Source organism: Loxodonta africana, chromosome 4 (assembly GCF_030014295.1).
Source record: "Loxodonta africana isolate mLoxAfr1 chromosome 4, mLoxAfr1.hap2, whole genome shotgun sequence".
In the NCBI taxonomy this organism is placed as follows: Eukaryota; Metazoa; Chordata; class Mammalia; order Proboscidea; family Elephantidae; genus Loxodonta; species Loxodonta africana.
The window spans coordinates 125749210-125772856 of NC_087345.1; the positions used below are offsets into that span (position 1 = coordinate 125749210).

Here is a 23647-nt window from a genome sequence, read left to right on the forward strand (position 1 = left end):
TATGGATGCCCTTTATTATGTTGAGGAATTTTCCTTCAATTCCTATTTTGCTGAGAGTTTTTACCATGAATGGGTGTTGGACTTTGTCAAATGCCTTTTCTACATCAATTGATAAGATCATGTGGTTTTTGTGTTTTGTTTTATTTATATGGTGGATTACATTAATGGTTTTTCTAATATTAAACCAGCCTTGCATACCTGGAAAGGGAAGAAGCCCCAGATAAGTAAAGCACTATTGAAGAAGAAGAATAAAGTCAGAGGATTCACACTATTTGACCTCAGAACCTACTATACAGCTACAGTAGTCAAAACGGCTTGGTCCTGGTACAACAGCCACATTGACCAATGGAACAGAATTGAGAACCCAGATGTAAATCCATCTACCTATGGTCACCTGATCTTCAACAAGGGCCCACAGTCTATCAAATGGGAAAGGACAGTCTTTTTAACAAATGGGACTGGAAAAACTGGATGTCCATCTGCAAAAAAGTGAAACAGGACCCATACCTCACACCATATACAAAAACTAACTCAAAATGGATCACAGATCAAAATATAAAGCCAAAAACCATGCACTTCATAGAAGAAAAAATAGGATCAATGCTAGAGGCCCTAATTCATGGCATTAACAGTATATAAACTGCAACCAACAACACACAAGCTCCAAAGGATAAGCTAGATAACTGGGAACTTCTAAAAATTAAACAGTTACGATCATCAAAAGACTTCACCAAAAGAATAAAAAGAGTACCTATAGACTGGGGAAAAAAATTGGGCTCTTACAAATCGGACAAAGGTCTAATCTCTAAAATCTATACGAAAATCCAACACCTCTACAACAAAAAGACAAATAATACAATTAAAAAATGGGCAAAGGAAATGAACAGACACTTCACCAAAGAAGACATTCAAGTGGCCAACAGACACATGAGGAAATGCTCAGGATCTCTAGCCTTTAGAGAAATGCAAATCTAAACCACAATGAGATACCATCTTACCCCAGCATTCCTGGCACAAATCAATAAAACAGGAAATAGCAAATGTTGGAGAGGCTGTGGGGAAATCGGAACAGTTATATACTGCTGTTGAGAATGCAAAATGGTATAACCGTTTTGGAAAACGATAAGGCACTTCCTTAGAAAGCTAGAAATAGAACTACCATACGATCCAGCAATCCCACTCCTACGAATATACTCTAGACAAAGAAGAGTCATCACACGAATAGACTTATGCACACCCATGTTCACTGCAGCATTGTTTACAATAGCAAAAAGATGAAAACAACCTAGATGCCCATCAACAGATGAATGGATAAACAAACTGTGGTACGTACAATGGAGTAGTACCCGATGATAAAGAACAATTATCATTCTGTGAAGCATCTCGTAACGCAGATGAATCTGGGGGGCATTATGCTAAGTGAAATAAGTGAGTCACAAAGGGACAAATATTATATAAGACCATTACTGTAAAAACTCATGAGAAAGTTTACATACGAAAAGAAACAATCTTTGATGGTTAGCAGGGAGGGGAGAGGTGGGGATGGAAAAACACTAAATAGACAATAGATAAGTGGAAACTTTGGTGAAGGGTAAGACAGTGCACAATACTAGGGAAGCCAGTGCAACCTGTACAAGGCAAGGTCGTGGTAGCTCCATAGACACATCCAAACTCCAGGACCAAATTGCTGGGCTGATGACTGTGGGAACCATGGTCTCAGGGAACACCTAGCTCAACTGGTATAACACAGTTTATAAAAATATGTTCTGCCTTCTACTTTGGTGAGTAGTGTCTGAGGTCTTAAACACCTGTGAGTGGCCAACTAGGATACTCCACTGGTCTCACCCCTTCGGAGGAAAGGAAGAATGAAGAAAACTAAAGATACAAGGGAAAGATTAGTCCAAAGGACTGATGGACCACATCTACCACAGCCTCCACCAGACTGAGTCCAGTAAAACTGGATGGTGCCTGGCTACCACCACTGACTTCTCTGACAGGGATCACAATAGAGGGCCCTGGACAGAGGTGGAGAAAAATGTAGAACAAAATTCCAACTCAAAAAGAAAGACCAGACTTGTTGGCCTGACAGAGACTGGAGAAACCCTGAGAGTATGGCCCCTGGACGCCCTTTCAGCTCAGTAATGAGATCACCTCTGAGATTCCCTCTTCAGCCAAAGATTGAACAGGCCCATGGAACAAAACGACTAAAGGGGCACACCAGCCCTGGGGCAGGGACCAAAAGGCAGGAGGGAGCAGGAAAGCTGGTAATAGGGAACCCAGGGTTGAGAAGGGAGAGTGTTGACATGTCGTGGGGTTGTTAACCAATGTCATAGAACAATGTGTGTACTAACTGATGAGAAACTAGTTTGTTCTGTAAACCTTCATCTAAAGTACAATTAAAAAAAAAAATTTACAAAAAGTAAATAAATAAAATAATCCCATACCACTTAGTGGATGGCTGCTCTCCTAAGCTCCCAAAGTATCTCACCTCCTCTGGCATCATCTTGGGTCTATCCTAGTGAAGGAAATAAAATCCCTGAGGGCTGAATATCACCACTGCTTCCAAATTCTTAGCATGGGAAGAAGTAGTAGTCTGCTAAGTGAGGAGAAACATAGGCAGGAAGTTTGCAACCTCACTCCTACCACATGCCCACAAAGCAGAAGAGGGTAGTTCTCCAGACACCCTTAGAATTCCAAGTATGAGGGGACAGATCTCTGACTCAGACAACATGACAAGAAAATAGTCAAACTCCTTCCTCACTGCATATAGAATGGAGTCCAAGTTCCTCAGCATGAAAATTAAGCTCTTAAACCACTTCAGCAACATCTGCCTTTTCTAGTCTTCTACATTTATTTATTCGCCCACCCCATGCTTCACTCTGCTCATCTAACTTCTGCCAATCTCATTATTTCTCCTTTACACAGTCTAGCCATCCTCTATACCACATTTCCACACATTAAATTCCTTCCTGTCCTTACGCCCCAACTTGAATGCCACCTTTTATGAAGGGCCCCCTAATAACCCAAGGCAAAATTAATCCCTCTCTTCTTTTTTGCTTCCATTTAAACTTATTCGTACCTCCATTATATAGCATTTGTCACATGCCTTTTTTTTTTTTTGTAATTACTTATAGAAGTTTACATTTGAGAGTCATCTAGTCCCATCCCCTCATTTTAGTATATGAGGAAACCAGGAAGTTAAAATGTTAGGTAAATTGCCCGTGGTCACACTATTAGGGCATATCAGAGTTGGGACTATAATCTAAATTTTAAATAAATCTGATCCTTAAAATGAGGGAATATCTTAATGTCCTCATATAATGGATAAAGAACATGAGACTCAGAAAAGTTAAATAATTTGTCCAAAAGCACATGATTGTCAATGATTTCAGGACTCCTCCTGTATCGGGCTTCCTCCATCATGTGTGTATCAACTGTCTTTTCTAGAGGACTAGGACTTTTTCAGCTTATCTTTAAATCCCTACAGAGAACACAGTGTCTGGCACATAGTAGGTGCTGGATCAGTTTTTTTTTAATTTAATTAAATCAGGGTGGGTATTACTAAAAACTCCCTGGGCACCCTGCCTCATTGACTCCATTAAAATACTTCAGTATAGCACTTAACCAAAGAAAAAAAAATACCCATTACTGTCGAGTCAATTCTGACTCATAGCAACCCTACAGGACAGGGTAGAGCTTCCCCAAGGAGTTTCCAAGGAGCACCTGGTGGACTTGAACTGCCGACCTTTTCGTCAGCAGATGTAGCACTTAAACACTACACCACCAGGATTTAAGACTTTCTAAAATCTGCTTCATTCTATGTATCAGACCTTCTCTCTCATCCTTCCCCCAGCTGACCTCTCTACTTTAGCCTATTCAACATCCCTCCCCAACTGCTCTGCCCATCCCCACATCCATTTCTACAGTCTCAGTTAATGTACCTCAAAGGTCAGCCTGCCCCTCCTGAGAAACTTTCCCTGCCTATTATGGACCACCCATAATTACTTCTTCTCTTCAACAACTGTAAATACAGACCTAGTATCTTGAAAGGACTGCTAATTCTTTATCAAGCCTCCCACTGTGGGTAGCCAGGGTAGTCAGTAGTTAGGGCCTGCTAACAACTTTCCCACAGCTTGGCTGAAATCCAAAGGTCTGTAGGCATAGCTCAGGAGGAAGCAAGACTCCTGCTTTTCCCGTGCAAATGCTGTTTTGCTTCTACCCATAACCACTTGAAAGCATAGCTAGTCAAATAACATCCCCAGGCCCAGGTCAGGCTCCAGAGCAGCTGCCATCTGACAAAATGAGAAAAGGCTCTTTCCAGGCTCACTCACAGGCTTGGGAGGTACAGTTGATAGCCCTTCAGCCCAAAAGAGGAAGACAGACTTCTGGTCTGAAGTGAGTGCCGAGGTGGTTGGTGTTTCTTTCATGTGACATGGAACGCTGTAACTCCAAGTAACAGAGCCAGAGTAACCATCCACCACCATCATCTGCAAAAGAAAAGACACAGAGAGTGGGCATAGTCAGTCCTCAGAAAAGTAGCAGGCCAACAACACAAACACACAACAAAATAAAACAGAAACAAACACAGATATTAAAATAATACATATATTAACAGCCTGAACTTCTTAGATATAAGCCAGTTGGGTGCTCAGAGATCATTAAGTAACGGCTAAAGACCAGGACCAAATTTCTACAGCTGTTTTTCCCATTTAATAGAGTTTAAAGAACTGTAGAATTCTAGAGTGGGAAGGAGTCATGGTAAATCATCCAGCCAACCTCTTGTTTAACAGATGACAAAATGGAGGCTCAGACTCTGCATCACAAAATGCCTTGGGTTCAACTTGGCAGAGACAAACTCTTCTGAATGAGCAGAGAGGCAAAAACAGACTACCAATTCAAGATTCCCTCTGGCAGTCTTGGGGAGACTGGAAGTCTAGTAACACCACATTAAAAAATTACATCCTATAATACATATGTATTATTTCATTTAACTGCCACAATAGCCCTATGAAGGTAGGTGATATTGTTACCCATCTTTTATAGATGCCAAAACTGAGGCTTAGAAAGATTATGTCATTTGCTCAAGGTCACCAGTAAGCAGTAGAGCCAGGATTACAACCCAGGTCTAAAACCCTCAGCATCTCAGCTGTTAGCCTTAACCAATGTATATACCCTCTCCCTTAATCCTCCTAAGGATGCCAATGAAAATTATTCACTTTGCTTGGAAATGCCACACAATTTCTGTCTCCGAGTCTCCACTCCTGGTGTTCCTTGCCTGGTATGCCTTTCCTTCCACCGCTTCTTCCTATAAATACAACTCAACTATAAAGGTTCCACTCACATTTCCCACCTTTATAAAGTCTTCCACAACAACTCTAGCTACCACAGATATCCTGCCTTCTCTGAAATACTAGGCAACATATCTGGACTGAAGTATTTCATTTATTTATACCTCCCTTTTTCCACCCAGGAATTTTAGAAGGCCTAACTGTAAGTTACTGATCTCAAAAAAGGAACTCCTGCATGAGAAGGAGATTAGCCTAGAAAAGCTTCCAAGAGAATATAACTTAGCACTAAGTTATCCATCCAGCTAGACACTGAGTTCTTTGAAGGAAAGGACCATGTTTTAAGTTCTTTCTATTCCTCCGAGCACCTGGAAAAGGGCTGGACACAAAGTTTACACTTTACACACGTTCCGACTGACTTGAGTCCCAAAGTTTTACCTTTTTCATCCCAACTCCATCCTCAGTTTGCAGAAAGAAGTCTAAGGTCTGATCATCAGTGAAATACCCAGGAGTAGGCTGGCTGCAAATGAGGGCAAAGTAAGCAATTAATAGTTAATAAGAAAATTGGAAAACAAGGAACTCTTCCCCTTCCTTCTCTTGTATCAGTCCCAGATATCAAACAATTGTTCTAAGGAGTTTTGAAACATGGAAAGGAGATCAAACAGCAGACACGAGAAGGAGCACGCTGCCAACCTGCGCAGGCCTGGAAAGCTCAACGTCCAGTAAGGTATAAGATCTTGTCCCCGAAGCAGGACAAGGCCTTGTCTGGTTGTAATCAGGAGATCGCTGCAGTTGGAATCTGGTGCCTTCACCATCTGGAGTAGCTCAACGCCATCACTGGATCAAACAAGACCCCAACAGTTAGTCTCTTACTTGGATGGGATTCTGATCTATTTGTTTTTGCTTTTTCTCTCAGTGTGCTTGTTTGTATATACTCGTGTATGTATTTCTCATCATCATCTTATTAAGTGGGGGAATTCTGTCCTTCCAGTTGAACCTCACTTCCCTGAGTCTTAGAAACCAAGGATCCCTAGCGAATTGCCTGCAAGTTCAAAAGAAACCCAGGAGGAGCACTGTGGTGCCAATCCTCTCCCACTGGGTACGATGGGAAAACGAACAGAGCCAACGATAAAGCAGGGGAGGCAGATGAGATCTAAGCCACAAGCACAACACAGGAGGCTTCGAACTGTCATTATGCTTAGACAGCCAGTTGTGGTTACCCTTTATCAAATTATTTCTTTCTCTGTACAACTGGGACCACTCTACTCAATATCTGTCCAATTCACAGAAACATATTGCTAGAAAATGATTTGAAGCTTCTGGTAGGAAAGAACAGACAATTATTGCCCAGGCCTAGGTTTAAATGGGTAAAATCCACTGCACATAGCAAACTACGTGGTTTTAGTTAAGAAATAAATAAGAATGAAAAATAAGATTCATGGATGCTACCCTTGCTTCTGTCAAAATGATGCCTTAACTAAGGCAAAAACACAAGAAAAGATTAGGACAGACACTTCAGCACAAGTTTACAAACAGTTATTTTAAATAAATCTATCTCAAGGTTTCCCAGCTACATTCTCCCCACTCACTTGGAAGCCTAAAAAAATATCCCTCTTTTGCAACCTGTGCGCAAAGTGATCACACAGTGTGGTCACCACACATGAATATCAACACATTATGTTACCAAGATAAGAAAACTTCTTGCTAACGTTAACCAGATCAGAAGATGGTACATAAGGCTGGCACTGTTTTCCCCTCAAACTTCTGCCCACACATTCGCCAGCCCAACCGAACTTAGAGGCTCCATGATATCACTATGACTGAGGACAGACGACTGTCCTACCTGTAAATGTCAATGAGCTCGGACAGGTTGATGGATCTTCGCTTCTCCCATTCTGGCTCTTCAAGTTGCAGGGAAGGTGGTGAGCTGTCTCGATTTTGGGCCTGAACAAAAATGTCCCGCAGGGCGACAGCTTGGATATTGCCTAGCACCACAACAAGAACCAACACTGAGAAGGTGAACTTAATAGAAGTATCCTACAGTGAGGGTCTGAGCAGGAGACATGGAGCCTGATCAACTGGGTCTGACAGAGCCCACCCTGACTGGTCCAACATGGAATGAGTAGGGAAGCGGTTACCAGGTGCTAGACAAAGATTCTTCTCCTTGGAGGAGGGATCAAGGGAAAGCAGAGTTAATAATCTGCAACAGGTGGGGAGGAGGAAATGCCCCTGCAATAGGAGCTAATGAAAGGGCTGGTATCAGCAATTCCTGAGCTTTCACCCTGTCTCACAAGGGAGACTTATCATACACACTAATGAGGAGCAGTACCAAAAACTAGCCTTGCTTCTTACCAAAGCCAAATAGGATGTAGACAGCCCCATTTGTGGTGACGTAAACCTGAGGACCAATCAGATTCCCCACTCCCACGATGTTATACTTCACAGGTCGGCCCACAGGACTCCCTGTCCGGCCAGACACCAGCAGAAAGCACAGATCTGGCTGAAAAAGTGAAAGAAGGGGTTCAAGTCAATGGAAACCCTATCATTTCCTGATCAAATAGTTTCTTCAGATAGTCACTACCTCCTCATCAGCAAAGGGTTCAGAAACACTTCTGAAAACTGGAAAAACACAAAGCCAAAGCTGCCTCTCTTTATCTCCCAGGAAGAGAGAAAGTGAGGCAAATGTTCCATTCTCTTATTAGGTAATGTGCAAAGAACAACCTTATGGTAGCTCAGGCACTTTCTCTGAAGCAAATCTCTTGCTGACCGAACAGTGTCCTGAGGTACAAAATTCTAATCTAAAGCTAAGTAGGCCCAGCTGATCCCCAGGTCCATACTCCTATACCCAGAAATGTCCAGTAATATTTGGTCCCAACTAGAATAAACCTAGGCAGTGCTCTCCCGTAACATTAGATGTCTGGCCCAGCTGCTATGAACCTTATGTCAAGCAGGGGCTGGTAAAATTTTTCTGTGAAGGGCAAGATGTAAATATTTTAGGCTCTGCCAGCCAGATGGTCTCTGCCACAACTACTCTGCCACTGTACCATGAAAGCAGCCATAGATAATACACACATGAATGGCATGGCTGTATTCCAATAAAACTTTAGTTACAAAAACAAGCAGCAGACTGGATTTACAGTTTGCTGATATTTGCTCTACAGGATTTTCTTTTGGAGTCAGAGTCACTAAAAAAAAAGACAAAAACGAAACAAAACCTGTCAATTCCAACTCATAGTAACGCTCCAGGACAGAGCAGAACTGCCCCACTGGGTTTCAAGATTGTAATCTTACAGAAGCAGACTGCTGCATCTTTCTCCCTCAGAGTGGTTGGTGGTTTTAAACCACTGACCTTTCGGTTAGCAGCTGAGTGCTTTAACCATGGTACCACCAGGGTTCCTATAGAGTTACTAGTTGGGAAATAAAAGGATTGTATTGATATCTTGATCTTGGTAAAGCTTTTGATAAAGTTTATCATGATTTTTCTTATGGACAAGATAAACAAATGTGGTTTGTGATATACCTGGAGATAGATGCTTACAGGGTCCATGCCAACCCAGAGAAAGGTTTTCAGTGGAATGCCACAGCACTCTGCTATTGCCCCAATCCTATAAAACATTTTTCCAATGGCTTAAACGAATAGGATTCGAGCTTATCACAAAACTGAGAGGGATAATTAATATGCTGTATGATAAACTCAAAAGACAAGAAGGCTGGAAGATGGGTCAAAATTCACAAGATAAAATTTAACAGAAAAATGTAAAGTCCTTCATTTACATTTAAAATACTTTGTACCTCCGAATAGGGACCGTTTATATAAAAAAAAAAAAAAAAAACCATGTTGATGGCTTAAATGATTATAAACAAAGGTGAATCTAGAAAGGCTAGTGCAATCTTCAGCTGCATAAACAGAAACAGTATCTATATCAAAAGAGGCAATAATTTCATTATTATTGATATAACTGATTATCCTACAAATAGAATACTGTTTTCAGATCTGGATGCCACAATTTAAGAGAGAGGCAGACAAAGTGAAAAGCAAAGTAAAAAACAAACAAGAAAGAGAGGTGTATGAACTTCACGTTGCTTGAAGAACAGTTTAAGAAATTGCGGATATTTAACCTTGAGAGTAGCCAGTTTAGAGGACAGGTAATGGCTAAGGGGCTTTCATACAGAAAAGGGACTGGGTTCACTGAGTAGCTCCACGGGTCTAAAGCTGGAACAATAAATGGAAGCAACAAGAAATCAGATTTCTCATCAATACGACAGTTTTCTAGAGTTTTCCAAAAATGAAATGGACTGTCTCACAAATTAATGATATTCCCATCAGTCCAAGTGCTCAGAAGAGTGTAGGTGTCAATGTGTCTGGAATGCTGTATCTGAGACTACAACACGGTGTGAGAGGTTTAACCACATGGCTTTCTAAGTCCCTTTACACTAATGTTCTAGACCAGCTCAGTTCTTCTAATCCCACTCGTTCTAAACCCAATCTAAGAATGCCCAAGTCAGAAACCTAATATGTTTCCTTGTGAAGACAGAAACTTCCATGCCGTAACTTAAACAGGTTCCTTGGGTTCTTTGTTACTACACAAAGGTCAAAACAGATCAGCATAAAGATGAAGCTACTGCTCTAAACCCATCACCTCCCCAAGATTTTTCTAGTACTTTTTTATCACTCTTCAGGCAGAATGGAGACTATTCCATATCTGGACATGACTATGCAAATGAGTAAAGTCTGAATGGCAAGCTGAGTAATACACTGGGTAGAGAACAACAACAAAAAACTGCACAGAGTAGGAGCAGACAGAAAGTCAATTCCTCTAACAGAGGCCTGCTCATTATGGAGGATCCCAAAGGCCGTTCTGCTATCCTGTCAAAACCTACTGGCTAGTAAGAAGCCAGCTGGGGCATTAAGACCAAGATTTTTAAACTTGTTGAAGATATATAAAATTTTTCAATGTCTTGCTATGCCTCTGCTGACCGTAATTCCATCAAGAAGAAACTCTCCATAATTTTCCCTTTGGGACCTTTGCAGATCACTCCTGCTAGAAGTAATAATTGAAATTTTCCCAGTGGTTGGGATAAATAAACATTGTGAGGGTAACTCCTGAAGTTTTGGTTCAGGCTCACTGAGACCAACTGGCTAGCTGAAGAAAACTAACAGAAAGTACCCTTAAAGCTGAACAGGCTTCAGAAATTTAGTTCATTACCTTCTTTCTTCTCACCTTAAAGTAGATACACAAGTTATTGCCTAGCGTACTAAGTTTGCTCCTCCAAGCGTGTAATTGGTGGAACACTTTGAATTTATGGTACTCCTGACAGAAAACCATAACATATTGACAGATTTCATTCCATGCTAAATACTTTACTTGCAGAATTCATAACTCTACTCCATATATGCAATACGAGAATCACAAAAGCAAACACAAGATCTATTAAAATTTTAAAAAGCTATCATATGAGACAAAATTATCTGTATCCACATTTTTCCATGAATATTCTTTGCCAATTGTTTAATTCTTTTGTCCACAAGCACTTCCTGGCAGACTAGCACTAGGAAGGTCTGAGAAAAAGTCTTAGAGAAGCTCTAACAAAAGCTCTGAGAAAAGCTTATTGAATAAAAAATTAAAATTGAGATAATTCTGTTCATCAGTTTATTCTTTCCTGTGATTTGGGGGAAAGACTATTATCTGTGCACGGAATAACTTGTCCCAGCGCAATGGACACAAAGTTTATGTTATCAGAGCATATACTACAACCCTCCTTTCTTTGGTTGTTGTTGTTATAACTTATTTGACTTAGATTTTTTTCCTATAAATATTTTATGAACTTTCTATAAGTCTATCCTATTATTTTATGGTTGAAATGGAATTTAAATATCTATAAAAAAATGAACAATACATTTACAAGGTAAAGAGTAGGCACTATTTTAAGCACTTGAAATATATTAGCTCTAATTATCTAAACAATCCTGCAAGTAGATATTAACATTCTCATTTTGCATACAAAGAAGGCAGAGCTTGGATAAGTTACAGGACTTACCAAGGCCTCAAAGCTACAAAGTGGTTGAGGCAAAATTCAAAGACAGATCTATCTGGTTCCAAAGCTAATAGATACCACAGTTAATGAAACCACGTGACTGCCAGGAAAAATGGGCTCGTAATGATAATTTATTCACTGACTCTCACAAAAAGAGTTTATTTAAACCTAAGCCCTAGTAAAAAGAAAGCTTCAAGCCCCGTTGATAACAGTAACACTAGGAATTGAGATAACTAAAACTGAAACATTCCCCATAAAAAACAAGAATCATTTAGTGTAGATCATACCTGCAATTCTCCAATGGCCAGAACCACAAGATCTCTAATGCCATCTTCATTCAAGTCTGGGAGCACCACGACTGGGGCAGCCAATGTACCATTGGACAAGTACTTTGGGTTTAAAGTCCAAATGGTTTTCCCTAGGGAAGGACAAACAAGCTGATCACAGTTATGGCTTTCTGCCTCTGGAAAAGGCAGATGGAACTTTCTCTGCTCAAGAAAGAATAACTGGGCGGGCTGAACAACAGACAGTAACTCCTACTTACTTTTTTCCTTTAATTTTATCTTACTGGAAAGGAAGGGTACAGGGGTGTGTCATGGATTTGTGTCTCCCAAAAATATATCTCAGCTTGGCTTGGCCATGATTCCCAGTATTGTGTGGTTGTCCTCCATTTTGTGATCTGATACAATTATCTTCCATTTTGTGATGCGTTATAAATCCTGATCTCTATATGTTAATAAGGCAGGATCGGTATGGGGCATATTTTGAGTCACGCCCTTACTTAAGTTACACCCTTGCTTGGGGCACACCTTTTACCTTACAAGAGATAATAAGGAGAGAGAAGCAAGCAGAGAGGGCAGGGATCTCACTATCACCAAGAAAGGAGAGCTGGGAGCATAGTGCATCCTTTGGACTCGGGGTCCCTACACTGAGAACCTCCTAGACCTAGGTGAAGATTGATGCCAAGACACATGGAGATCTCCAAGGAATGTGGACCTACAGATGTTGAAAGGAGATAAGGACCTTCCCCAGAGCCTACAGAGACAGAAAGCCTTCCCCTAGAGCTGGTGCCCTGAATTTGGACTTCCAGCCTCCTAAATTACGAGAGAATAAATTTCTCCTTGTTAAAAGTCACTCGCTTGTGGTATTTCTGCTATAGCAGCAATAGATAACTAAGACTGGGTGTGAGCTAAAATCCTCACATCTAGATTTTTTTTTTAGAAAAGATAAAGGTGCTAAAGACTCTTCAAGAAAGAACAGCAAATTTGTCTAGGTCAGGGGAACTAACCTGTTAGAGGTTATTGTAACTAATAATCAAGGGCAGCCAACCAGAAGACCAACTCTCAGTCCTTGTACCACATATTTACATAAGTAAGCATCAGAGAAGTCGCAGGCAGTTTTCAAGATAACTTCAGTTATAGAGTTATTTCACATGCAAAATTCTTTTACTCAGAAGCACCCCACTACTGAACTCCTACTTCAAAAACTAGTAAGTTATTATTTATTCGACTTCACTGGAGCCCATGGTCCAAGGTGCTATTTTTTTAACAAGCATATTGGAAGTATACTTATGATTCTGTAAGGAGCCATCATTATATTTGATCCTTTTACATTCCTTTTGATATATATGTCTGAAGGTAGTAAGAAGATAAAAAGGCAAATCAACGTGTCTCAACAAACCTTAGTTTTTCCACTGACAGATTTTTAAGTAGTTATGTCCAAGTTTACCCGTGGGCCCCATGTACACCAAGTCTGAAGACAAAGCTCAGCTGTCTTTGTACAAGGAACACTTAGGAGATTACAAACCAAAGGCCTCAGGGTTGTTTCCGTTTCCATAACTCAGTTGAGCCCCATTCTATTTTCAAACAGGTTCAATCATGGATCTATTTACTCAATCTATCAAAACCCTTTCTCTTATTTCCTTTTTAATATCTACCTTCCAGAAGGTAAATCAGACTTTCTACCACGTAAGGGTGGTGAAGTCCCTTCCACAATGGATGGATCTAATCTACGATTATGGCTCACTGGAGCAGAGATCTTTCCTGGCAAATGATCTTTACCTGATGTTGCGTTGAATGCACTGAGCATCTTACGGGTCCCTGTCACAAGGCAGATGGTTGCAGCCAAGCTTCCTGGCATCAGATCCAAACATGTAATATCCCGGGCCTCCTCTGGGAGGGGACTGGACCAGAGTGTGCTGCCATTCATCCCCGAAAGGCACACAAGAATAGCTGTTGGCCTGGAGACACCTAAAAGCACAAAAGAGAGATAAGAAAGCAAAGGAAGCAAAGAAAAAAGAGGCAGAGGAACAGGAGGCCAGAAAACCAAAAGCAAATGGTGGTAAGGCAGTCACCCTTCTGTACTTCTGACCACAAGGTCTGAAAACAGCGTCCGTCAGATCTGCTCAACACATGTCTCATGTAAGACAAGATGCTACAGACAGTCTTCATGCTGCCTGGTGTACTCCGTTGCTTTTCACAACACATTTGTTTATATGTCTGTCACCTCAGCCCCCACTAAATAGTTCTACCCTTGAGGATAAAGGGCTGTCTCGTTAATTACTATATCCTCAATACCTTGCAAAGTGCCTGACACATAACAACCAATTATCTGCTGAATAAAAGACAAGAGCGAAATAAAGAATATGGAAAAGCAGTTGCTGAAAACGAAAAAACCAGGAGGCAAAGGTATACTCGGAAAAGTGAGACTGACCTAGTATATGTGTTGAACAAGGAGCAAAATACCAGAATTCTAATAATCCCTAGAAAATGCTCCCCGAAAGCAGGAAGAAAAAAAAAAATTGAAGTAAACCTGAAGATTACATGTAGCCCAGATCAGCAGGTCTTCCTGGTCTACAGTCCCATGTAATCAGCTGATATGGTCCCAGTCAGGAAAGAGTACTTTGGGTAAACGTAACACCTAGGCCCAGCATAGTTAGTAAATGATTTCAGTAACTCACCTATTTAGTAAATAATCTTTTACGTCACTTAAACTATTAGAATAATAACTCTGTCTTGCCAGTTTTACAGTCACTTTCAAGATAGGGATACTGGCCCATCTCACATACTTTCTGCTTCTGTCAACAACAAATACAGACAAACAAACATAAGTTGTAACACTCCATGCTACCTGTTCCTCAGTATTACTAATTAAATATACAACCTAAAAACAAGTGACAAACTGTGGCTCTCTGTCCGAGACCTCATTGCCAAGCACTGACAAACTGTAGTAATAAATGTTAATTTCCAGACTTTCCAAGGATGCTACGATAAATACACTGTACTTTTGTTCTTACTTGAGGACCTTACTAACTCTGTTTCACTTCTCTAAGCAATTTTCTCAGGGCGATGATGGGCTATCCCTTCCCCACTATACCATGACTCCTACAGACTCGGACCATGCTCGTTTTGTTCAGCACTATATAACCAGCACCTAGCACAGTGCCTACCACACAGCAGGTATTCAATACATAGTTGCTGAATGCATTGATGGACAAATCACAAACAAATAAAAAAAACTCAGCCCCTCTTATGCTCTATGGCACCGATCTGTGAACCCACTAGTTGGGGTTACGGGAACATCAGTTTGGGAAAAGGGGTAAGAACATGAACCCCCGAGTCAGGCTCCCAGGGTTTGTACCCCAGCTCTACCATTTACCAGCTGTGAGACTTTGGGCATGTTCCTTCACCTCACTATGTCTCAGTTTTCTCATCCATAAAAGGGGAATAATATTAGTCTACCTCATAGGATTCTGCTGAGGGACAAATTTGTTCATATATGTCATGTACTTACAACAGTGAATAACACATAGAAAGAACTATATGCTAGCTTTACTATTTTATAATCTGTGGTCAAACAGGCTGGTCCACGTTGTGTCCAACCTACATTTTTGCCATTATGAGTTCTGTGAAATACCAAATGACTAAAAACACCTCTAAAAAAAAAGTGAATGAGGGAAACTTTTAATTCAAAGGCTAATGAGTTATAGGCAAGAAAAAAATGTAATTAGGGTTCAACCATATGAAAATCAATTTCCTGATCTGTAACAAATCTCTGCTCAGCTGCTTCTAAATATCACATAACCCTTATAATTCTTATAATTTCCATTAACATCAGAGAGGCATGTGGTTTAGAATTCCCTAAAGCATACCCAGCTGTTGATTTCAGGGTCTGAATGATTAAAAAGTAGTTAGTGGGGCATCTTTACGAGCCTGGATGGCACAAGTGTTCTGCAATAGGTTGCTAACCTAAAGGGTGATGGTTCAAATTCATCCAGCAGCTCTGCAGAAGAAAGGCCTGGCAAACTGCTTCCATAAAGATTACAGCCAAGAAAATCCTATGGAGGAGTTCTACTCTGTAACACATGGGGTCACCATGAGTCAGGGGGCCACTTGACAGTAGCTAATAACAGGGCATTTTTAGAGTTTCTGTATCAGTTTTCAGACTGCAGTTCTAATCCACTTTAATTGGTGTGTCATGGATTGAATTGTGTCCCCCAAATATATGTGTATCAATTTGGCTAGGTTTTTTTATGATTCCCAGCATTGTGTGACTATCTACCATTTTGTCATCTGATGTGATTTTCCTACGTATCATAAACCCTATCTCTACGATGTTAATGAGATGGGATTAGTGGCAGTTATGTTAATGAAGCAGGACTCAATCTACAAGACTAGATTTTGTCTTAAACCAATCTCTTTTCCGATATAAAAGAGAGAAGCAAGCAGAGAGACAGGGGGACCTCATACCACCAAGAAAGCAGCGCCATGAGCAAAGCGCGTCCTTTGGACTCTGGGTCCCTGCTCCTCGACTGGGAAAGATTGATGACAAGGACCTTCCCCCAGAGCAGAAGGAGAGAGAGAGCCTTCCCCCTGGAATTGGCACCATGAATTTGGACTTCTAGCCTGCCAGACTGTGAGAGAATAAATTTCTCTCTGTTAAAGCCATCTACTTGTGGTATTTCTGTTACAGCAGTACTAGATGACTAAGACAAGAGGCTATAGGATATACCAAACACCGCTGTGTACCTCTGCTGAAAATGGAACTCTTTTTTTTTCAGTCGCTATGTATTACAGTCAAGGTCCTGGGAAACCGCACACTCAACCAAGTAAGTTGTGAAAGGTTTAATAAAGAGACTATTTACAAAGATGTGGTCAAGGTATAGGGAAACTACACAAGATAGTATAGTCCCTCAGAACTGTCGCCACTCCTTGGTCCAAAGGGACAAGGGGAGGAAGCAATTACAGGAATCCAGGAAAAGAAAGTCATGTAAGAGGATCACCTTAAGAGGAGCTATGGCCTGTGGTCAGGGCTATAGCCATCCTGAGGCGACCCCTCTCCTCATTTCCCTCCCTCTAATTCCTTGCTGGTGCTCCCCATTGGCCAAACCCAACTGGAAGCCAGTAGGCAAGGGAACATGCTGATATAATCCATACAGGTCAGCCTACCAAAGCAGAGAGCAGGAGAGAGCAGATCTGGAGGCGTGAACAGAAGACATCCAGCCAAGACGTTTGTGTGATGTGTGTAAAGACACGTAAAGTATGTGAACAAAAGTTTTCTGCCAGAGGGTGCAAAGGTAAGATAGAGTCAGCATTTATTATTTAAGAGTCAACAGAAAATTGAAGAAAACTCAGGAAACCTAAGAACTAATGCTTATTCACTGCTGGAGTGTAGGTAAGTCAACACCTCCCTGCATCTCAGTTTCTTCACTGAGAACTGTCCTTCACGAAGGATCACTAAGAACTCCTCCCAGTTATAACTCCCTATGATTCTGAGCTTCACTGATGGGCCAGAATTTTCTGGTAACAGTCATCATGTGTGACAGATCATGGGAACTTCTTCTATTCACTGTAGACCCTCTTCTACGGTGCCCCTCAGGAGACAACTCTGATGCTATATCTTAGCTGACAGCCCAGCCAATCAATAAGCTTCTTCTGTAACAGCCTCCAAGGAATACTGGTGGCACAACAGTTAAAGCGCTCAGCTGCTAGCCAAAAGGTCCATGGTTGGAACCCACCAGTGGCTCTGTGGGAGAAAAGACCTGGCAATGTGCTCCCATAAAAATTACAGCCTAGGACACTATTTGCGGCAGCTCTACTCTGTCCTGTAGGGTCGCTATGAGTCAGAATTGACTCGACAGCACACAAAAACAACAACAACATTGCAGCTTCTAAAAGACATGTCTCTTACCTATTGCACTCTCATTCCTTGACGGAACAAAGGAGAGAAGTACATCACGCAGGCCATCTCCATTCACATCAGCCAATTCCAGTGGAGACAGGTCCCCACCTGATACATACACAAAAAAAACAAAAAGGTCCTTAGCCAGTTACCACAAATCAGTTCTCTGCTGCCAGGTTAGAAAGGGAATGGACACGTGGTACCGCCAGCACCTCCATAAAAACCAGGCAGACTTTCAGTTCCTACATACTTCTCCCAATGCCTCCTACTAAGTATGGCTAAAAATCCCTTTATTTATTGTATATATGAGTGTGTGTAATGTATACACACATATATATTTACATATAAAAGAAACAAGACTGCAAGGTGGAGAGAAGAAGGCAGACCAGCTAGAGACTCTGGGATCTGAGGAACGGCACAGTGATGAGCTTCCTGGTTTTCTCTTTGTTTCATATATCCCAGACAGGGTGCTGGAGAAGCTGGCAACCCAGAAATGCCAACAAGCTCCGATTTTTTTTTAAAAACCCAGGAAAAGCTGACTCTCTGTAGCTAAAGGACCAGGGAAGGGGAAGCCTGGCCAGAGAGGAACTTTAGATAATAACTGCTCTACTCCAACTAAACACCACAGCCTCACCCCTAGCCCCACAGCAAAGGCTAAGTGGGAGCTGAGACCTCCGCTCACAGTCAGCTGTAACAAGGTGCCCCCCCACATCTAGAGTGGTGTCAGAGGACTTTCCTGTCCAACAATAGTGAGGCCCCCCCACAACAAACACACAGGGGAAGCCTACACTTCTACCCCCACCCAGAGGTAATGAGGCACGCCTCCCCCTCCCTGCAAGGGTGATGCCAGTAGAGGCCAGTGGGAAGTGGACTTCTACTCCCAGTTGGCAGTAATGAAGTCTTATCCAGCACCGCCTGCCACCCTTCCGCCCCCAGCAGCACGGAGTCAGAGGATGCCTGGCAAATCTGGAGAGAACTCACACACTGCTAGTGGAAGTCTGAACTGTTACAGCTTTAGGAAATAACATAAACTACTAAGATTGAAGATGCACACACCCTATGGTTCAGCATCTTCGCTCCTAGGTTTATACCCTAGACAAATTCCTATACATCACATCAGGAAACACGTACAAGAATGTCCTTAGCAGCATTATTTATTTAAATTAAAAAAAAGAACAAGAAGTTACCTAAATGTTCATCAACAGTAAAAGGGATAAATAAATCATGGGATACACAAACCCTGAAATTTTAGATAGTAGTGAAAATGAAGAAGCTCCAGTTACGATCCATCAACATAAATGAATCTTAAAAACGTTTAAAAAATAATTTTGAACAAAAAAGCAAGTCACAGAAGACTACATGACTACAAGACCAGACAAAATGAAAGAAGATATTATTTTGGGACACATATCTGTATGGTAAAACTTTAAAGAGTAAAGGAACAACCAACACAAGACTCAGGACTGTGTGAACCTTTGGCAGACAGAGGAGGATATGGTCAGGAGGCACGCACAGGGACTTGAAAGTTCTTTGGGATGTTCTCTTTCTTAAGGTAGGTGGCGGACACACCAACAATTTATTACTAGTCTTCATGCGGTATACAAATATTACATGTGCTTATTTAGAAAAATCAAAGAAAGGAAGGGAGAGAGAGCTATTCTATTTGGGAGGAACATATCATAAGTCACATCTACTCAGTTTTGCCTTAAGAGAAACTAAAGACAAGAACACAGAACTCATGAGAAGCTAATTCAACTGGGATCTGACAAGTATCAGAGACAAAATATTTGCAGATCCAGGTGATGCCAGGGGCCTGGGAATAGCCTGATCCAGTCTACAAGAGGCAGGGATACTGGGCACTGACAGTTTAGATGTCATCCCCACCCCTGACCCAGTGCAAGCTGATTTAATCTGCTCCATGATGAGACAAAATAGCTGGAATTACTTGGGCACAACCACCCTATCTACTAGTAGCAAGACAGAAAAGATAGCAGCCCTCTTTTACATGAAGTTATTTAAAAATAATTTCATTTAAAAGGTCAGGTTTCTATAAACCATGAATGTCTGAGGGTCCTACCACAGCACTCGCCTCTGGTCTGTCCAGCCTTGGGCCCTACTTTTCTCCGTAAATATCCCTTCCAACAGCTTTGCACGGCCCTGATACATTACTGGCACCACAGCAGGAAACCAGCAGATCAACGCCCTGCCCTCTCTGCCTCTAATTAAGACCCATGCCGACAGAGACACAGCAGTGTTCCCATGCTTTCGATATGTATCTTTCCATTCTTTTGTTTGATTTCGAATCTGACCCTCCTAACCATTTCTATACTCAGAGAGGGAAACGCTGAATGGCATGCATTAATTTTTTAAGACTTGGAATAGAATTTCAAAGTAATCAGATATACCATTAAGTTTTACAGAAGTAGGACTGGAAATCCTACGACTCACCTCCCTGCGGGCCCAAGTGGCGGCTCCAAGTGCTGTGCAGATCTCTAGGGGGACACGGGATCAGGAAAGCACATACAAGCACCAGGATCATTGAGATCACCAGAGTTAGCAGAAAGACAGATGTGCGCACATAAGACACAATGGAAGAGGTCGCCTTCTGCTCCATGTCTCCAAGGGGCTCCGAGGGGTACCCCTCTGTGGTGACTTCTGCAAGATGTGGTTTAGCAGCCCCTGCAGCCTCAGCATCAGAGTCGAGCTCTGGTGCTTCTCCCAGAGGACTCTTCCCATTCCTGACCCCTCCATTCTTCTGCTGCAAGTTAAGCACCAGGTCGTCTTCACTCTCATCACTGTCAGCCTGTGTGAGGGGATCATACTCCCCTAAGTCTGGGCTCTTCTTCCCTGAAAAGACAGAAAATCTGTCAAGGAAAACTAGGACGGAGAAGCCCTCCCCAAATAAATACATGGTAACGGTGAACACATAGAAAACAAAAACTCTAGGTTACATCAAGTGTGGACCTGGGTGGCTATTGCTAAAACAGATGCCAGCAAAGTGCGGAGAATGGGGAAAGAGAATATTACAGTGACCTAGAATTATGTGCCTTCGTGAGTTTAAGGATCATGAAAAGGAGACAAAGAAATTAGCAAATATCTTTTAGCTACACCAAAACAAAAACACCTCTTGATTTGTTTGACTCGCACAAATGAAAAAGGCCATGGCTCTTATATTAACTTCCCGTATAGCTAATATACATAGTTCCATAGATTCTCTTAAACCAAAAACCAAACCCACTGCCGTCAAGTCGGTTCCGACCCATAGCGACCCTATAGGACAGAGTAGAACTGCCCCAGTTTCCAAGCAGCGCCTGGCAGATTCGAACTGCCGACCTCTTGGTTAGCAGCCGTAGCACTTAATCACTACGTCACCAGGGTTTCCATAGATTCTCTTAGATCTCTGATATCCTAATCTTTCCTGGTAAACTTTTAGAATAATTCTTCCCTGTACGCTGCTTTTCAAGACTCAATCTGTGTGGCTTCTCAATTGTTTCTATGCAAACAACTTAGAAAGCTAAAACACTAAATGTCATCTGGAGACGTTTTACTGAAAACCCACTTCTGAGAATCTTCCTATATTCTAATCTCCTTGCACCAGATCTTCAGTAAACACTGTTTACCTCTAAAAAAAAAAAAAAAAAATGCTATTCTGAGCAGGTATTCTGGGAGTGTTGGCAACAGAACAGGAAGACAGAAGTAAACGACTTGCCTTGCAGCTGGTTTGAATAGCCAGCACCCTGTTTTTACTTAGACTGTGTTTACTTGGGGTGGCTGAGAGGTAGAAATTACAGGAAGGCTTAAGCACCCTCCTCCCAAGCTACTCTTGGCCCTCACTACCAAGGGCCTTTATTTCATTTTGTAGCCAAGTAAAAACCAACGAAAGGTTTCTGTTTGGGGGGAATTACCTAGTAAACTAATGTAAACTCTATTATCAAACTTTTTGTTATAAGGAAATTAAAAAAAGGCAATATAATCCACCTAATTAAAAAGAATTATTGATGCTAATCTCTGTCTCTGGGTCCCTGTGATCTTGGTAATGTCATTTTATATATTATATATCTCAGTTTGCACAATTCATGATATACAGTAAAAAAAACACTTTGTGGAGACCAAATGTGGGAAACTAAAATCTTTACAGTATATGCTGATGTTTGGTCGATAAGTGTTTGTTAAATTTTTTAAAATAAACATCCCACAAAATTATTTTATAACATTAAGTACTCTGCAAAAAAACACAGACAATACTGAGTAATCTGGCATTCTATTAACTAGAAATTTCTACCATTTTCACATTGAGAGCTACTAATTTTTTTCCAATAAACACGGAATTGATTTTTAAAGGCACAAATTACAGTAAATAAATAAATAAACTGAGTATTAAAAGCTTAATTCAAAGTAGTATTTCCGGGAGATGCCATAGGGTCAATACAGGCTCAAGTTAATCTCTTACAATTTATATATCTACTCTATAAACCAAATTATCGTTATCAATCAGGGCACACTATTCCCTAACCATCCCAGATAGCTTTCTATATGTAAACATATAGGAAACAGAACCATGTTGTTGTTAGGCTGATTTCAACTCATAGCAACCCCATATGACAGACTAGAAGTGTCCCACAGGGTTTTATTGGCTGTAATCTTTATAGGAGCAGATTGCCAGGTCTTTCTCCTGCAGAGCTGTTGGGTAGGTTTGTAAAATGATTATTTTTTCTAGCAAAAAAGAAAACACCTGACAAAGAAGAAAACATACACAGCATCTCCAAACCTCAGGGTTAGAAGAGACTTTGAGGTTCACATAGTCTACCCCACCCCTATTCCAAAATTGCAACTCCTTACAAACACCCACTAAGCAGTCATGCCGTGTACAAGTGAATATAACCAGTATTATGTCCACTCCCTTCCAATCTAGAAAGCAATTTCTTACGCTGATTCAAAAATCTATTTCTGGGCACTTGTCAACTATCTGTCCTAGTTTTAATTTCTGAGATACCTTCTTCCACATATAAATCCATTAAATACTTGAAGACACTAACCATAAGAGACATATAATATGGTACTTAAGAGCTCAAGTCTTACAACCACACAAACAGAGTCAAATCTTGGCTTTACTTCTTATCAACTATGTGACTTCAATTAAATTTCTTAATTTTATTGAGCGTCTATTTCTCTATGAAATGGGATAATAATTCTTCTTATCTCATAGGATTGTTATGAGGATTAAATAAGGTAATATGTGCATGCTTTCAATAAATTTTAGCTTCTATTATTATTACTAGTATTGTTATTCTTACCACTATAATTATCATTGCCATTACTCTTGGACTGTATCTCCCAACTCTCCCACCCAGTCTTCTCATCTCCAAGTTAAATATCTCCACCTCTCTCAATTCATTATCAGAAGAAACACTGTTGCTGGTGTCCTCCCCATCCTGGTCACCCTCCTCTGGATACAACGTGATATGTCACTGCTTTTTCAAGTATGGTACTGGGAACTGGATACAACCCCCGGGGTACAGTCTGGCCAGGGCAGTGGAGGACAGAACTGTGTCCTCCCTTGTTACAGACAGTACACTGCAATTCAATTACTGTAACCTAAGCTCTTAGTAGCTTTCTTGGCAGTCACATACAAGTGACTCAACTAAAACTCCCAAGCATTTCCAACACACACTCCTCTTATCCTATAATTGCACGATTGAATTTTTAGCATCAAGTGAAAAATTTAACATCAACCCCTACTAAATTCTAACTTGCAATAAATATATCAGCCTGAAACACTACATTGCAAAGTGAAATCATTAATAAAATTCTGGCTAACAAAAACAATTTAAAAGAAATGCATTTTAGTTATGTCATACACTATCCCTGGCAGGTAGAAAGAAAACTTGGCTGCATATGCTACAGAAACTTGTAAAATCTTTAATGAGTCTATAAAAATAATTCCCACGTATTCTGTGAAAAACAAAGCTGCTGCTGAATTTGTCCTTTTAAAGAAATGATATGCTGCTCGTTAATAGTGGCAAAGGAAGGCATTTCTGTCATTCTCTCTTCCCCAAAACCAGGAAAATCAAAATGAAAAAAGATAAATTTTTAAAAATAGGAAAACAGCCAGATTCCCAAACCACAATTTGTGAAAAACTGTTGCT

At 41.0% G+C, this 23647-nt stretch overlaps 1 protein-coding gene across 1 annotated transcript in view; it reads right to left on the reverse strand.

The window, feature by feature from the left end:
- FAM234B (family with sequence similarity 234 member B) overlaps window positions 1-23647 on the reverse strand; it is a 58546-nt gene that overhangs the window by 17849 nt on the left and 17050 nt on the right. Inside the window, exons 2-10 of the mRNA XM_010595049.3 lie at window positions 19950-20348; window positions 17511-17609; window positions 13382-13570; window positions 11609-11739; window positions 7638-7785; window positions 7129-7270; window positions 5979-6122; window positions 5724-5805; window positions 4332-4487 (exon numbers count right to left, since the gene is read on the reverse strand). Of these exons, the coding sequence (XP_010593351.1) occupies window positions 4332-4487; window positions 5724-5805; window positions 5979-6122; window positions 7129-7270; window positions 7638-7785; window positions 11609-11739; window positions 13382-13570; window positions 17511-17609; window positions 19950-20348 (1490 nt within the window). The remainder of the gene's footprint in view (window positions 1-4331; window positions 4488-5723; window positions 5806-5978; window positions 6123-7128; window positions 7271-7637; window positions 7786-11608; window positions 11740-13381; window positions 13571-17510; window positions 17610-19949; window positions 20349-23647) is intronic.